The sequence below is a fragment of the Nicotiana sylvestris genome, chromosome 11 (assembly GCF_000393655.2).
Source record: "Nicotiana sylvestris chromosome 11, ASM39365v2, whole genome shotgun sequence".
Classification (NCBI taxonomy): domain Eukaryota; kingdom Viridiplantae; phylum Streptophyta; class Magnoliopsida; order Solanales; family Solanaceae; genus Nicotiana; species Nicotiana sylvestris.
This window is the reverse complement of record NC_091067.1, coordinates 5,572,056-5,590,494: the sequence shown is the minus strand read 5'-3', so window position 1 is coordinate 5,590,494 and position 18,439 is coordinate 5,572,056. Positions and strand designations below refer to the sequence as shown.

Below are 18,439 nucleotides of genomic sequence, written 5' to 3'. Positions count from 1 at the left end.
TCATCAATAGTCAATTATCAAGAAACAATCATAAACTTTGTTCAACATTACTAATCATCAATTGAGCATGATTGGTACATAATACGTTCACAAAATCATGATATAAGACTCACGGGCATGCTTGACACCAACATGTAGATACTCGTCACCATACCTATATGTAGTACTCGATACAAACACATTGCAAATAAATCACAACTCCTATTCCCTCAAGCTAAGGTCAGGCCAAACACTTACCTCGATTCCGCGAACAAAATTAAGCCTCAACTACCGTTTTACCTCTCGGTTCCACTTCCAATTCACTTGTATCTAGTCACAATTTACTTAATAACATTAATATATGCTAAATAAACCAATTCTAATGCATGAAAATAGATTTCCCATTGTTTTTCCCAAAAAGTCAAAAATTGACCATAGACCCGCTTGGTCAAAACCCGAAGTTCAAACCTAAACTCGATCACCCATTCACTCACGAACTAAAATATGTAATTAGTTTTGAAATCGAACCTCAAATTGAGGTCCAAATTTCCAAAATTTGAAAATCCTAACTTCTACCCAAAAATACCCAATTTCCCATGAAAAACCCTAGATTTTGAAGTGAAATCATGTAAAAAGATGTTATAGATTGAAGAAAATAAGTTAGAAATTGTTTACCTATGATTTGGCGAAGAACCTTTCTTTGGAAAATCGCCCAAGAGAGCTTAGGGTTTGAAAGAGTTTGAAAAATGAAGAAAATCCCGTCAAAAATCCCACTTATCAGGTGCAGATGTCGCAATTGCGACCAGGGGTTTGCAATTGCGAACCCTTTGAGAATCTGATGTCTTCGAAATTGCGAAGAAATTGTCGCATTTGCGACAACTAGGACTTACTGAGGCCTTCGCATTTGCGAAGAATGCTCGCAAATGCGAGCAAGGCTGACTAGGGCTTTCGCAATTGCGATCAACCCCTCGCAATTACCAAACTAACAGACTTCGCAATTGTGATCCCTGATCTCGCAATTGCGATTGCGAGATCAGAGGCCCATACCAAATTGCGAGATCAGAGGCCCATACCAGAACTGGAACCTGCAACAATTTTTCTAAGTCCAAATTCACTCCGTAGACTATCAAAACTCACCCGAGCCCTCGGGGCTCCAAACCAAACATGCACGCAAGTCTAATAACATCATATAGACTTGCTCGTGCGATCAAATCATCAAAATAACACCAACAACTACGAATTTAACCTCAAATTCATGAAATTCTTCAAGAACATTGAAATTTCTATTTTCTCAACTAAGGGCCCGATTTATACCAATTCAAATCTGATTCTTACCAAATTTTATAGATTCGACTTAATTATTATTTTAAATCTGTACCGGGCTCCGGAACTAAGATACGGGCCCGATACCATCAAGAAAATTCATCATTTCACTCCTAAAAGCCTTTATATTTTCCAGCAAATAATTTTCTTTAAAAATTCTTTTCTCGGGCTTGGGACCTCGAAATTCGATTCCGGGCATATGCCCAAGTCCCATATTTTACTACGGACCCTACGGGACCATCGGATCACGGGTCCGGGTCTGTTTACCAAGAATGTTGACCACAATCAACTTTAATTAATTTTAAAGGCCAATTTCATTATTTTTCTAAAATTTCACATAAAAGCTTTCCGGAAATGCGTCCGGACTGCGCACGCATATCAAGGTGAGATAAAAAGAGATTTTCAAGACCTCGGAACACAGTTTTGACTTTTAAAACAAGAGATGACCTTTAGGGTCATCACACATATTGTATACCGTAGCGGTATACTATTTGGTAGTTGTGTTCTTCTTCGATTTTCAGGTGAAAATTTCAATCTCAATCACCTCAAATTCAGCTTTAAATGCTATCAAATTTCAGTATGAACTTCCAGAAGGTACTATAAGCAATATTTAACAGCACACACTTTGAATCAAACAAGAAATCTTCAAAAATAAAATTGAGCTTCAAGCCCAACAATGGTAGATATTCAAATACGCATAAAATTTAGATTTGGGAAGCTTACCCGAAGATACAATAAGCAATATTTTATAGCACCTACATCGAATCAAACAATAAATCTTCAAAATAAAATTTCAAATTCTGGAGCTTCAAGCTCAACAATGGTGGGTCTTCATGCACACATAAAAATCATAAGAAGAGGAGGTAGAGCAACAGTTGGGGTTTGATCCACTTAATGAAGATCGATCTGGTAGAGGAGAAGTAGATCCATTTAAGTCTACACCAAGTAAACTTGCAAAAATGAAGTTAGATGTTTTAACATCCTGTACTTCAAATGCGAAGGTAAATAGCTACGGGCCAGGTTAATAGTCTTGGTTGCATAGGTAGGAAAAGTAAATAGTTTGGGTTTGTGTATTTAAGGGTAAATAGTTTGGGCTTAATGGGTATAAAGTGAGATTTTCTCGTAGAAACTCTACTAATAGCATGTTTGACCGTGCTTTTAAAAGCAACTTATTTTTAAAAGTATTTTTAAAAAAGGTGCTTTAGTAAAAAGCAAATTGTAATCGGATAATTAATTTGAAAAGTACTTTTGTGAAACAATTAGTATTTGGCTAAACTTTTAAAAAAAATTCTAAGTGTATTTTTCTTAGAAGTGCTTTTCAAAAAAATAATTTTCGGGAGAAGTTACATTTTTCTGCTTATCGCTTCTGCTTCTACTCAAATGGAATATTTTTCTTCCAAAAGTTGGCCAAACACCTTAACTTTGAAAAAAAAACTTTTGTCCGAAAAGCAGCACAGCCAAACATGCTATAATTAAATTACGTCATTCCAAGAATAAACTTATTTTGCTTAACCATGATTAATTTATATAAAAGAATCAACCGAAATAGCCTCCTACCTACTCTTTTAAACTTAAAATAGCTAGCAGATGTATAATGAGGGGCGGATCTACATGCTGATTTTGGGTGCTCAAGCACCCATTATCTTTGACAAGATTTAGTAAATCTGTATAGGTAATTATAAAATTATTTAGATAAGTATTGATTGAGCACCCATAACTAAACTTTTTTTTTCGCTTCTTTCAAAATTTTTATCAGTGAGAACCTACGACTTTAAAATCCTGGATCCGTCACTGTGTATAATCTATATATAATTCATGTGTAATATATGTATAACCGTGTATAATTAATGTATTATATATATATATATATATATATATATATATATATATATCGACTAAAAAAAGTAAACATTGAATATGACCGGCTATTTGTGTAACAGAGAGTTTCCTTTTCTTCCTGCAATTTCTTCTTAATATAGTTAGGCAGATATCACCTGAAGTCCACGTTTCAGACTTTTGTTATTTGATTGTGTCACGGCAAAATAAACCTCAAGATAATCAGCGAAAGTTTGGTGATAAAATATGAAATAACATCTTATTTTCTTTGAAATTTAAGAAAGTGCTTTTAGTTTTGAGCTTATCATCTAATAGACGTATTGAAAAATATCGATTAGAATTTTGATAAAGTTGATTCCACCAAAAGATTGATAATTTTATCTCAAAAATAAAGAGTAATCAATATCCAAATCCAAATAAACATTTAAACATCTAATAGACGTACTGAAAAAATTTTGTTTCTAAATGAGAGGCATACGTCAACTATGCCTAGTGGATTATTATAATCAATTAATATACGCGGCGAACGGACTTAGTCTTTGAAATCAAGAACGTAATTAACTCTCTTTCACTTTTATACTTTTCTGAGACTTTTTTTTTTTTTAAATAAATAACTAGTATTAGTACTCGCGCGATGCGCGAACACATATTATGTCAAATTGTAATCTATGTTGTTTGAATTATGTGCAAATAACCTTAAAATATAAACCTTTCATATAAAAATTATATAACATTAGATATTAATTTTGAAGCAAGATATGAAATATTATTCAAATCTCGTAGTAGACAACTTTTATTTTATTTGTAGCAACCTAATTCCTTGATTTTAGTACTTGTATTTCGTTTTGGTGTCAATATTAAAAAATACTAAATATGTCATGTTGTGATCTGTGTTGTTTGAGCACATTATATCATATTATTTTAAGAAAATTCTTATTATCACTTTGTTTTTGACTGAAAGTCAAATATGTCTTATTCATCACATCATTTTATGCAAATTCTTTTTTATTTTTGTTCTTTTCTTATAGTTATTGTATTATTTAATATTATTATACTGTCATATAATTTTTTTATTAGCTTAATAATTTAATTAATATCTTGCTTATTATCTTTTTAATAGTCTTTAATAAATATAAATATTTTATTCTTGAAATTTGGTATATTTTTATGCTTGTATCCTCTTATTCGAAATTTTTTTATCATTTAAATTTATCATTAATATTTTTAAATATAATTTAATTATTTAATTTATTTATTTTTCCATTAATTTAAAGTATAAATCACACTAACTTTATTTTTTTATACATCTCTTCCCTACTATATTTTAAATTATTTTTATATTAATATTTTACCTATAATCAAAATAATATCATATTTTATTTTAAATTGTAACTTTGAATTAGTCTAAAATATTAATACATAAGTTATTTGATTATTACGTTCCAAATATATTGAGTTCTCTTATAATTATTTTTGTATTAGATGCAGTTAAATTTTCTTTTCTTTTTAGTTTTAAGATACAAATTTAATTTTTAATTATCATTAGTAAAATTACCTATATTAGAAATTAATTTATATTTTTAAAATTTTAATTTAATCATAGAAAATGTTTTCTTAATTGTTTGAACATATTATATCTAAATATTGTAGTAATATTTTTATTGTTTTATTTCTTTACATGATATTTTCAAAAATAAAAAAAATTATGAAATAAAAAAATCTTATCTTAAATTTAAATAATTCTTATAATTCTATGTTGTAAATTGGACCGCAATTTCAAAATATTATGCTTTGCTTTCAAACTTAAACTAACTGCACTCAATTCATATATTAATCATAGGAAAATATTTTCTTAATTGTTTGAATACATTATATCTAACTATTGTAGTAATATTTTCACTATCATTTTATTTCTTTACGTAAATTATTTTTCTTTTAGTTTTAAGATTCAAATTTAATTTCTAATTTTCATTAGTACCTGTATTATGTATTTTTAAATATGTATTTGTTTTTTTATTTTTCATAAATAAGATTTCAATTTCGTGGTATTCTCCATAGTTTGAGCATTCTCAATATAGTTTTAAAAACTTTCTAGTCTCAAATTCAAATAGTCTTTACCTTTCTTTCTAATAGTAAATTTTTAATAAATTAATTGCTATTTTTTAATCTAATATATAGTTTTATTACGTTTTATGTGGCTTTTCATTAATTTGTAACTTTATTTAATATTATTATCACTACTATTCTTAATATAATATAGATAAATATATATAAATTTTTGTAATTATAAAATAAATATTTATTTTGTTTTGAAAATATTTATCGAAAATTTAAAAAACTTTAAGTTTTGATAATATTTTTAAGTATTGTATATTTACATTTATTTTATTTTCTAAACTTATGATTTACAAATTTCCTCACATTATCTCTAATTTATTTTTATTATTCAATATTTTAGTTTTTGATTTTATCTATTAGACTTGAGTTATGTGGACTTATCCATATTATGATTTTTCTTATCATAATATAAAAAAACTTTCTCATCTCAAATTTAAATAAGTTTTACCCTTTTCTCTATAATAAAAAATCTAAATTTTTATTTTTCTCTATTTATTAATATATATATATATATATATATATATATATATAAATTTGTAATCATAAAATAAATATTTATTTTGTTTTAAAAATATTTCTCGAAAATTTTAATTTTTTAAGTTTTAATAATATTTTTAAGTATTGTATATTTACATTTATTTTATTTTCTAAACTTATGATTTACAAATTTCCTCACATTATCTGTAATTTATTTTTATTATTCAATATTTTAGTTTTTGAATTTATCTATTAGACTTGAGTTATGTGGACTTATCCATATTATGACTTTTTTTATCATAATATAAAAAACTTTCTCATCTCAAATTTAAATAAATTTTACCCTTTTATCTATGATAAAAAATCTAAATTTTTATTTTTTTTCTATTTATTAATATATATAAATTTTTGTAATCATAAAATAAATATTTATTTTGTTTTTAATATATTTCTCAAAAATTTTAAATTTTTTAAGTATTTTGTATTTACATTTATTTTATTTTCTAAACTTATGATTTACAATTTTCCTCACATTATCTCTAACTTATTTTTATTATTCAATATTTTAGTTTTTGATTTTATCTATTAGACTTGAGTTATGTGGACTTATCCATATTATGACTTTTCTTATCATAATATAAAAAATTTCTCATCTCAAATTTAAATAAGTTTTACCTTTTCTCTATGATAAAAAATCTGAATTTTAATTTTTTCTCTATTTATTATTTATTTTTAATATTATATTATTCAATAACTAATATTATTACATTGTCATGTGAATTTTTATTGGCTTATTTGAATTTAATATATATTTCTATCACACTCATTCTAATATAATATTGATAAAAATTTAAAAACTTTCTCATCTCAAATTCAAATAATTTTTAGCATTCTATTTTCTAATTTGGACCGCATTTTAAAAAAGTATGTTATGCTTTCAAATTTAAATTAACTGCATTCAATTCAAATATTAATCACAACAAAATATTTTCTTAATTATTTGAACACATTATATCTAAATGTTGCAGTAATATTTACGTATAAAATATTCGTTTGCATGATTTATCAATATTAATATGACTTTATTAGTCTTGTTATTAAAATATTTTTTCTGGATTATTTAATTTTTTTACCTTTTAAATAATTTGTATACTTTATGTAAGATTTTAATTTGCTGCTTGAATTTATTTAATTTTTAAACTCAATAAATTTTTAATATCGTAAGTAAATTTAATTTTATTTTATCACTCCAAAGTGCAAATAGTCATAGCTTATCTCAATTTATATCTTCTATATTTTTTATTTTTTTATTCTAGTTTTTAATTAATTTTTTACCTCCATATTTCTAGCTAATATAGAAGAAAATCTATGAGTGAATCAATATATATATATATATATATATATATATATATATATATATATATATATATATATATATATATATATATATATATATATATATTTACAAATATACATATAAATATAAATATAGATATAAATATTGGATTTGTCTAAGATCTATTTGGATTATGTATAAAATTTATTAAACTACTTTCATTAATTATGTTTCCATTTATAATTTTTAATTATTAATGTTGTCCTAAAATTGCCAAGTGGCTTCATTTTAGCTTGCCCCTTGGCTTAACCACAATGCATATTACTCTCCTTTTAATATTATATAGATTATGGTCACGCATTTTAAGTCTTCACAGCTTAAAACAATGGTCAAATAATACAATAACGATATCACTTTAATGAAATTATTATTACAATGACCCCTTTTATATTTGTTAACCAAGTCGTTGTACAAAATCTGCTTTTCTTAAATCTGAACTTTCGTTATTTTAAAGTTATGAACTATTGATGAATGGAATGAAAACCATATCGGTCCGGGATGAGATTCTTGGCCTCCTTATAAAACTTGCGCAATCCTCCTGGCTTCGAGCTAGCTTCTGGGGTGAAATTAGACTCAAGATTTATTTTGATAAGATATCCAACCAGGCCTGTGATCGATGGGGCCCCCAGAAGAGGGGCGGAATGCCCTCGGACAGAATATACGGATCTAAGCGTGAGAGAGTAGAGAGTATGATGAATGGAATGAATCCCATATCGGACCGAGATGAGATCCATAGTCTCCTTATAAGGCTTGGGCAATCCTCCTCCCTTAGAACTTGCTTTTGTAGTGGAGTTAGACTCAAGAATTATTATTAGGCCCATGATCGATGTAGGCCCCCAGAAGGGGAGGGGGGGAATGCCCTCGGACAGAATATACAGATCTGGGCGTGAGAGAGGGTGATGAATGGAATGAATCCATATCGGACCAGGATGAGATCCCTAGTCTCCTTATATGGCTTGGTCATCCTCTTCCCTTGATATGATATTAGACTAGGCCCTTGATCAATATGGGCCCCCAAAAGAAGGGGGCAGAATGCCCCTAGACAGAATATACAGATCTGGGCGTGAGAGAGGGTGATGAATGGAATGAATCCCATATCGGATCGGGATGAGATCCCTAGTCTCCTTATAAGGCTTGAGCAATCCTCCTTCCTATAAGCTAGTTTTTGACGTGAAGTTAGACTCAAGATTTATTTTGATATGGTATCAGAGTTAAGCTCGTGATCGATGTAGTCCCCAGAAGGTGTGGGGGGGAGGGGGAGGGAATGCATGCCCTCAGACAAAATATACGGATCTGGGCGTGAGAGAGGTTGATGAATGGAATGAATCTCATATTTGACCGGGATGAAATCCCTAGTCTCCTTATAATGGTTGAGCAATCCTCCTCCCTTCGAACTAGCTTTTGGGGTGTGAGTTAGATCCATCATTTATTACGACGACCGTCTTTCTTAAAAAGTGTAAAAAACATTAAAAGAAAGACAATATAAAGTGATTATACACTTTCTGACGTCTTCGATTAATGTGAGAAATCATTCTCTTGACCTTCGTTGTCACTCCAAAAAGATTGAAGGCAAGTTGCTAAAATAATGTGTAATCAAGAATGTTTTTGATTTGTTGATGTCAACCTAATCTTTTTCCAAACTTTTATTGTTACTTTTGAGTTTCTTATAGTTTCAGCAGTACTAGAAAAAAAAAACAAGAAATTGGACAGTTTAACTTTAATTTTCATATTCATGAGTAAACAAATGTGCCTCAAATAAGAAGCATTAAAATTAAATCCAGCGTCAACTTTGGTTTACTATTCAATGTATTTGTATGGTGCACTATTCAAAATATTGTTTTCTTTTGATTCAAGATTTAGTGCCTCCAAGTCTTTGTCCTAATTCTCACTTTAAACAAGGGCTATATATAATTTATAATCATATTTCCTCATGTAAGCGTCTTCTTGTGATTTGTAGGTCACGGAGTAGTGATAAAATTGCCTCCATATGACTTATAGGTTACGACTTCGAGCCATAGAATCAGCCAATAATGATTGCATTCAAACTCTACGTGAACGCGATATGCTTCGTGCACCGGACTGCCCTTTTTCTTCCTCCCGTAAGGGTTACTCTATTCTGGATTTGCACATAATTTTAATTTGGATTTATTTGAAATGTCTAACATGTTTTTTAAAAATAAAAAATAAAATAAAAATAGCTACTATTGCACTATGCGCCAATTAAATAAGCAGGCTTGTAATCATGCTGAATATACTTTTCATTTCTTAGTAACAAGTAGGCATTCTATAATATTTGTTATTCTCAAAATATGTACACTTTTTTACATTTTCTTAGTATAAGAAGCAGCCGCTCTAAATTCTATGACAACTTAAATAAATAAAAACAAAATCATGATGAAATGTACTCAACATTTTTGTAGTAACAACTAGCCATTTCTAAAAGATACCTCAAACTCTAAAGATATACTCACACTACACTTTTTTAATACTCCCTCCGCTTTAACTGTTTTTCTTTTATTGTTTTCACATATATAAAGAAAATCACCTTTTAGTATTAATTAAAAATAAAATTGACTAAATTAGGCTTAATTTATTCATTGAAAATATAACAAATACTCCTAGGCTTTTTACTCTAAGGTCAACTTTAAAAAAAAGAAATTAATTTCTTCTAATATTTGAAAAAAATCAAATATTGTGGACCATAAAAAAGTCAAAAAATTAATTAAAATGAACCGGAGGGAGTGACAAATAGATATTCTACAACAGCTTCAATGTGATCATTTAAGATCGTCTTAAGTAGCATCTCCACTATCCAATGAAAATACCTCAAATTCACACTACATTTAACAACAAAAGTGGGGTTTGGGGAGGGTAGTGAGGACGCAAACCTTATCTTTATTCCGAGGGAGTAGAGTGGTTATTTCCAAAAAATCCTGTGCTCAAGAAGACGAACATAGATAATAAATCAATATCATCAATAGAAATCATCCTAATAATAACAACAACGACATAAGGACCAAAAAAACAATAACAACAACAAGTAAATAAGGCCTGGTAGTATAAAAAGCGGAAGTCACACTACATTTAATTTATAACAAGTAGCTATTCTACAACAACTTCAATGTCCGACACCCACCTATGGCCTAATTAAATTTGAATTCGCGTCGGAAAGTTCTACATAGGGAAATAAAATGCTCCGTAATAAACGGAACTTCATATTTAGGGCTCAAACCCGATATTTTTAATTAAAAATAAAGGAGTACTTACTGCTCTATCACAATGAAAATAAGGTAATCCATTTCAATGTGATCATTTAAGATTGTCTTAAGCAGCCCAACTACCCAATGAAAACACACAGTTTCCACAATTCTTTCTTTTAAATAGAAAATTTGCAGGTAACCTTAGACCTATATTTATCTTCTTTTTCCCATCTTCCTATTCCTTTCTGCAGCACTGGAATTATTGTTTATATATATTCTTAGTGGAAAGATGATTCTGAAAGATATATACAACCATTCGTATATTCCTTGCATATAGTCATTTCCTTCACTGGTCCCTTCTAGCACTATGTTTTGTAACGCAAAAAAATTAGGTATACTTTTTTCTATGAAAATCATTATAAATTGTGTGAGGTTGGCAATTATTATAAACTCCCATGTTAAGTTTTGCTGATCATTTATTTTTATGTCCAATTCTACAAATATAGATCATTATAATTCCCTTGTTTACTCCCTTGCTCATGTTAATTACGTACTAGTTATTCTCGAAATATTACTTAATAGATGCTGAATCACGTTACATGCATTTATTAGAATTTCTTTTCACATGTACAAACTTTTTGAAACTTAAAACCACAAACATTAATCAACTCAATGTCGTCCGTCACATAAAGAAATTCAGCAAGCCTCGTGAAAGTGCATGCTTTACTAATGGGGGCGTTGGCGTAACTATAACTCAGGGTCGCATGAGCGGATTTAGGGGGCGGAAGGGGGTTTATTCGAACCCCATTTATCAGAAAATTACATACAAGATAAAATTCGTTTTGTGCCTTTATATACTATATTTTGAATCCCTTTTACACAACCCAAAAACATAGCTCTTTTATAAGGTTGTTGGTTCAATTAGTCTCTTTTAATTATTTAATTTTTTTTTGTTTTGAACCCCCTTAGCGAAAATTTTGTCTCCGTCACTGCTCAGGGGCCATAAGATGTAGAATGTGAGATATATATGGGTTCATCTGAATCTATTAGCTTTGACTCGAATACTCTAATACTCTATATATGTCAAAAAATTCACTAAATAAGTACACATGATTGATTTTGAAAAACCAATAAATCAAATGAATTATAGTAAAATACCGAATTCAACCCATAAAGTTCACATTCTTGATTCGCGTTTGCTATCACTTTGATGCACATAGGACTATACATAAAACAGAAGGTGGGTTTCTTTCCATGATATACTAAGTACCTACAATCTTTACAGTTTTGTTGCATGTTGCATCAGCAAAGTGATCAAATAATAAGAACCTATAGTAACAAAAAAAGGACATGACTTAACCCAGAATTGAAGCTTACCAACCAAAAAGGAAATATTACGGAAAAATGATACTATATCGCCGCTGTAAAAATAATTGTCGAAAAAATGTATAAAATTTATAGATATTTTATATATATATACATTTTGTATGTTATATACAAAAATTATACAAATTATATATATTTTTTTGGCTACCAGATATAAATAGATTCGGGTGCGGACTAAAAGTAATAATACCCCAAATACTACTGCATTAACAGACCAAAAATGACATCATCTTTTAAATCACTTGAGCCGACAAATATACCAAAAAAAGAGTTGTCTTGCAAAAATATCCTATCCTTAGACCTTGTCTTAACTTAAGCGTGCTTATAACCTAGATTATCTTCAACTTCACACCTCATCCTCCACTAATTAATACACTAATCCCACAAGTAATTCCTAAACCTTCTCATGGTTAGGCCTAATGACATGTAAACCATCAAAGAAATTTAATTTTTGTGCACTGAAAGTGTATAAAAGTTTGCGAAAAGTAAATATTTGTAGTGAATTTGATATAATAATCTAAAAAATAGACAATAACCTTATTACGACGGGTCTAGTTGCAATGACAATATAATAATTATTTACACTGTTGATGTATATAACTTAAATCCGCCATCAAATATATGCCGGTTTAATTTAACAATGCACAAGTGGCATTTAGACACGTTCACATGTGTTCCATGTCTATTTGACAAACATATTTCAAGTCAAAAATCTTTGGCGCCAAACGGAACGTTCCCTTCTTCAACGGCAGTTAGGCACAAATATAACATATTTAATTCTTTTTCCTAATCTTTTGCCTTGCTTCATGGCACTGAACAATTTTCAAGATTTCATCAACTTATTATAATAAAATAACGTCTATGGACAAGTCCACATATACACACACATATAGATATACATATACACCTAAAAAAGAAAAGCGTTCGGTGCATTAAGCTTCCGTTATGCGCGGGTTCTGGGGAAGGGCAGGAACACAAGGGTCTATTGTATGCAGCCTTACCCTGCATTTCTGCAAGAGGGTATTTCTACGATTCGAACACGTGACCTCCTGGTCATAGAGGCGGACCAAGAATTTAACTTTATGGGTTCATTTTTAAGGGTTTTAGCATTGAACCCGTTATATTATTAAAGTTATGGGTTCAAATATATTATTTTTGCAATTTTACTAAATTTTTACTCCACGTCAAAAGTTACAGGTTCAATTGAACCCGCCATTAATAATTTAATACGCTACATACCCCTGCCTAGTCACATGCCAATAACTTTACCAGTTACGTCAGGGCTCTCCTTCCATATGTATATATATATATATATATATATATATATATATATATATACCTGTTGTACACAGTCTTACCCTGCATTTCCGCAAGAGGGTGTTTCTATGGCTTGAACCCGTGATCTCCTAGTCGCATAACAGTAACTTTACCGGTTACACTAAAGCTCAGCTTCCATATATATACACCTAGCTAATGCCATTAATTTCTTACTATTCTAATTCTCATGATTGGTGCAATACCAATAAAAATGGGCTACTCCAAGTTTTCCAAGTACAATTTCTTCTTCTTGATTATGGTTTTCTCTTTGGCCTTAGGCCAAAAAAATGATCAGATTTTAAATGATAGCGCCTCGCTTCTTTCATTCATGGCTGGGATAGTTTCTGATCCTTACCATGCATTAGAAAGTTGGAATTCTTCTAACATTCATTTATGCAACTGGACTGGAGTTGGATGTGATCAGAAAACGAATAGAGTTGTTGAGCTTGATCTTAGTCACCATTCGTTACGAGGGACGATTTCTTCTGCTCTATCTGGTCTATCATTCTTGCAAATTCTTGATTTATCTGGTAACTTATTTGAAGGTAAAATTCCAGCTGAATTAGGCTATCTTTTAAAGCTTAATCAGCTTAGTTTGTCTTCTAATCTTCTTGATGGTAAAATCCCAATTGAGTTAGGACTACTTCATAAATTGAAGTATCTTGATTTAGGAAGTAATAATCTTTCTGGTGAAATTCCTGTGCCTTTGTTCTGTAATTGTTCTGCTTCTTTACAATATATGGATCTTTCTAATAATTCACTTAGTGGTGAAATTCCTATGAACAATCAATGTGAACTTAAGGAGTTGAAGTTTCTTCTTCTTTGGTCTAACAATCTTGTTGGTGAAGTACCTAAATCTCTTTCAAATTCTTCTAAACTAGAATGGCTTGATATTGAGTCGAATTTGTTAAGCGGTGAGCTTCCTTCTGATATTGTAAGTAAAATGCCGAAGTTACAATTTCTTTACTTGTCCTACAACAACTTCATTACCCATAGAAATAATACTGACCTGACGCCTTTTTTTGCTTCCCTAGTTAATTCTTCAAACTTACAAGAACTTGAGTTAGCTGGAAATAATCTTGGCGGGGTATTACCTCCTATTATTGGTAATATCTCCAAAAACCTTGCACAGATTCATCTTGACGATAATCTTATCTATGGTACTATTCCTATACAAATTTCCAACCTTGGCAACCTTACTCTTTTGAACTTGTCTAGTAATCATCTCAATGGTACAATTCCTCTTGAGTTGTGTCAAATGGGAAAACTCGAGAGGCTTTATCTGTCGAATAACTCACTCTCGGGTGTCATTCCTTCTGCTTTTGGGAATCTTTCTCATTTAGGCCTTCTTGATTTGTCGAAAAACAAGCTCTCTGGATTGATCCCCGATGGCTTTTCCAATCTTTCGCAGTTGAGAAGACTTCTGTTGCATAACAATCAGCTCTCTGGAACGATACCCTCGAGTCTAGGACAATGCATTAACTTAGAAATTCTTGACCTTTCTCACAACAGAATCTCAGGCAAAATTCCAAGTGAAGTTGCTGGTTTGAGCAGCTTGAAAATCTATCTTAACTTGTCCAACAATCATTTACATGGTCCTATTCCCTTAGAACTTAGCAAAATGGACATGGTGTTGGCCATTGATTTGTCTTCAAATAATCTCTCAGCTACTGTCCCTTCACAACTTGGTAGCTGCATTGCTCTTGAATACCTTAATCTATCGCGTAATGCTTTAGAAGGCGCTCTTCCATCATCGATAGGAAGATTGCCTTACCTTAAGGAACTTGACGTTTCGTTCAACGTATTCAATGGAGAGATACCACAAAGTTTTCAGGTTTCATCAACTTTGCAAAAGCTCAACTTTTCCTACAACCATTTCTCCGGGAACGTGACAGATAGTGGCACATTTTCATCATTAACCGTCACCTCTTTCTTGGGAAATTTCCAGCTTTGTGGCTCAATACAAGGAATGAAAAGCTGCCATAAAAAGAGAAGTCTTCATTTCATAATCACAATCCTCCTTTCATTGCTTATAACTCCCATATTTTGCATTGTTGGCTACCCTTTGGTCTTAAGATCCAAATTCAGAAGCCAATGGACAGGTAAAGTAGCTGAAGATACAGAACAAGGTGAGAAGAAAGAGCAAAAGTACCCAAGAATATCTCATATGCAGCTTATTGAAGCCACAGGAGGTTTTAGTAGCTCGAGCCTAATAGGAGCGGGTAGATATGGGCGTGTTTACAAGGGAGTGTTAAGAAATAACATGAGAATAGCTGTCAAAGTAATTGACTCAAAAACAGCTGGAGAGAGCTTTAAAAGGGAATGCCAAATCTTGAAAAGGACTAGGCACAGGAATTTGATTAGGATCATAACAACATGTAGCAGGCCGGATTTCAAAGCTCTTGTTTTTCCATTGATGTCAAATGGAAGCTTAGAAAACCATCTGTATCCGAGTGATGGACTGAGACATCAATTGGATTTGGCTCAAGTGGTTAGCATTTGCAGTGATGTAGCAGAAGGGGTGGCCTATCTCCACCATTATTCGCCTGTTAAAGTCGTGCACTGTGACCTAAAACCGAGCAACATTCTTCTTGATTACAACATGACAGCTTTGGTTACAGATTTTGGTATTTCAAGATTAGTAAAAGCTGCTGAGGAAAATATCAATCACATTGATGAATCAGTTTCTTATAACTCCACAGATGGCTTACTTTGTGGATCAATTGGTTACATTGCTCCTGGTTAGTTTAATGTACAAAATCATATACTATGGTAACTAAGAAGGGAAGCCTTGGCGTAACTGTTAAAGTTGTTGCCATGTGACCAGGAGGTCACAAGTTCGAGCCGTGAAAACAAACTCTTGCAGAATTGCAGGGTAAGGCTGCACACAATAGACCCTTGTGGTTCAACCCTTCCCTGTACCCCGCGCATAGCGGGAGCTTAGTGCATCGATCAGCCCTTTATTATGATAACTAATATTGTGTTCTAAGTTTCTGTTCACTGTTTCATTGATTGCAGAATATGGAATGGGAAAGAGGGCTTCAACAAAAGGAGATGTATATAGCTTTGGAGTACTTTTACTTGAGATTGTGACAGGAAAACGTCCCACGGATATTCTTTTTCAACAAGGTTCGAGCTTGCACGAATGGGTAAAGAGTCAGTATCCACATAAACTCGAGCCTATGATTGACGAAACACTACAAAGATATCCACAAGGTGACACAGTTCCATCCGATAGCAAGATGTGGCGCGATATTGTGTTCGAGTTGATTGAACTTGGCCTAATGTGCACACAGTATAATCCTTCAACTAGGCCAACAATGATGGATGTAGCACTTGAGATTGGCAGGCTAAAGCAATATATTTCAAGTCCTTGTAACTTTGTTGCTGAAGATGTTACAACAAAAGATTAACAGTTTTTGATCTTAGAAACATCAGCAGAGAAACTATGCTAAAGTGCTTTCACGGGTTCGAGCCTTGGAAATAGCCTCTTGCAGAAATGCAGGATAAGACTACGTACGATAGACCCTTGCGGTCCGGCCCTTCTTCGGACCCCGCGCATAACGGGAGCATAGTGCACCGGCCTGCCCTTTTTTCTTTCATTGTATTTCTATGTTTTTTTTTTCTTTCTTTTTTCCCCTTATTTTAGAGAAGCTTTTATGTTTGTTCAATTGTGATCCATTTTCTTAGCTTTGATCCTGAAAATTTCTTCAGGTGAGCTACACAAGTAGTGTGTTTGATATGACAAAAGTTCTTTTCGAGGAAAATATTATTTTTCGCGAGGAAGTCAATTTCTGGTGTCTGGTTGTTAAAAGAATAACAGGGAACATATGATACTTTTCTTAATTATAGTCGAAAGTCATATTTCTTACGTTATTCTAACTCTAAACTTCATATTACTTGCTCCGATACTTAAGCTTTATATTAATATTTATTAGTTAAAGATTTCACCTAAGCACTCCCTAATTTGCTAAGAGTATTATTAATCTTTAATATATATATTTTTCAGAAAAATATTCTTAAACTAATAATTTTAATAAAATAATACTTTCAATACTCAAAAATTATTTTTAAATTATACTTTTAATTTAAAAACATTTTTCATGAAAAATGATTTTAATTTGTTTAATCCTTTTACGACTTGTTCTTTCTTGATCATGATTAGGAGTGGCAAACGAGCGGGTCGGTTCAGATTGGATGGGTTGATCGAAAACGGGAAATGTAAAAATGAATAAATTATCCGACCCAATCCATATTCAATACGGATAAAAAATGAGTTAGCCGGCGGATAATATGGATATCCATATATTTATGTCTTCTTGAATATGATCACTTTTGGCAGAATTCCTGGTCTCCCAAACTTGAGGAACCCCCAATTCGAGTCTTTGCATATGTAAAAGTTAATGTAGACATATAAAATTTATTGGGTCTAATCCATACAAAATTCGGATTAAATTCAATGGGGTTAAATAATTAATTTGGGCTTTACAAGTTAAATTTGTCCATTTTATTATTTTCAGGCCCAAAGTCCATTTCATCTTAAGGCCCAGACTATACCATGTGTCAAGTAACATGACATATCCAGTCAAACTCCAGGCCAATAAGGTGATGCCACGCGTTAAATGACGTGGAAATCCAAGTCAAAAAGCAAGAACCAACCATAGGTCGCCAAATGGCAAAAATGACATGGGCCAACCAGAATCAAGCAAGAGAGTTCATATGTAGCTGGACTGTCCATCCCCTACAACTATAAATAGAGGGGTTACATAACTCTCGGAGGACATTCAGAGTTGGAGAAGAACACTCCGCAATTGGTGAAGGCATCCACAAACAGATAGATCAATCATTAAGTACTTAGTTCTTCGACAAAAGAGTGATCAACGGAGTTCTTCCTGGAGATCAACCCGTAACAACAAAGTGTTGCTCGACGTTCTTGGCGATTAAATACATCACAAGGAGGTCCGCATCATCCTACATTCGAGAAAGACGCTTCCCAACCCTCGAATCATGGAGAATTTTAGAGAGGAGAATCAACGGATACATAGAATTGTACTCACAAATATTTATCAATAAAATCTCTTCTTCTTTATATTATTTTTGTTGCAGTTTATTTTTCGTCTTACGAAAATTTATTGCAAATAAATTTTGGCACGCCCAGTGGGACCAATTCTGCCCTTCATCTCTCCTTCTTGCAAGTTGAAAACTACAAACTTCAGATCTACTGCTACAATGGCCTTCCACAAGTGTGATGTTTCATGCAAAGATGCTACTGTTTCCGCATCCGCTGAGCTCAGTCATGTTGGCCCAATCACTCGAAGCAAGTTCAAGGCTAGTGGCTTGGATGGATCAGAATACTTCGCCTCCTTGGAGATGGCAAAGAAAAGCAGATCTCATATGACGTTTGCAA

General features: G+C 31.7%; 1 protein-coding gene across 1 annotated transcript; it reads left to right on the top strand.

The window, feature by feature from the left end:
• The first annotated feature begins 13,227 nt into the window (after positions 1-13,227).
• LOC104217562 (putative leucine-rich repeat receptor-like serine/threonine-protein kinase At2g24130) lies at positions 13,228-16,823 on the top strand. The gene is made up of 2 exons (XM_009767847.2): positions 13,228-15,773; positions 16,051-16,823. The coding sequence occupies exons 1-2, from the start codon at positions 13,244-13,246 to the stop codon at positions 16,443-16,445; spliced, it is 2,925 nt and encodes a 974-aa protein (XP_009766149.2). The 5' UTR covers positions 13,228-13,243; the 3' UTR covers positions 16,446-16,823.
• Positions 16,824-18,439: the final 1,616 nt, after the last annotated feature.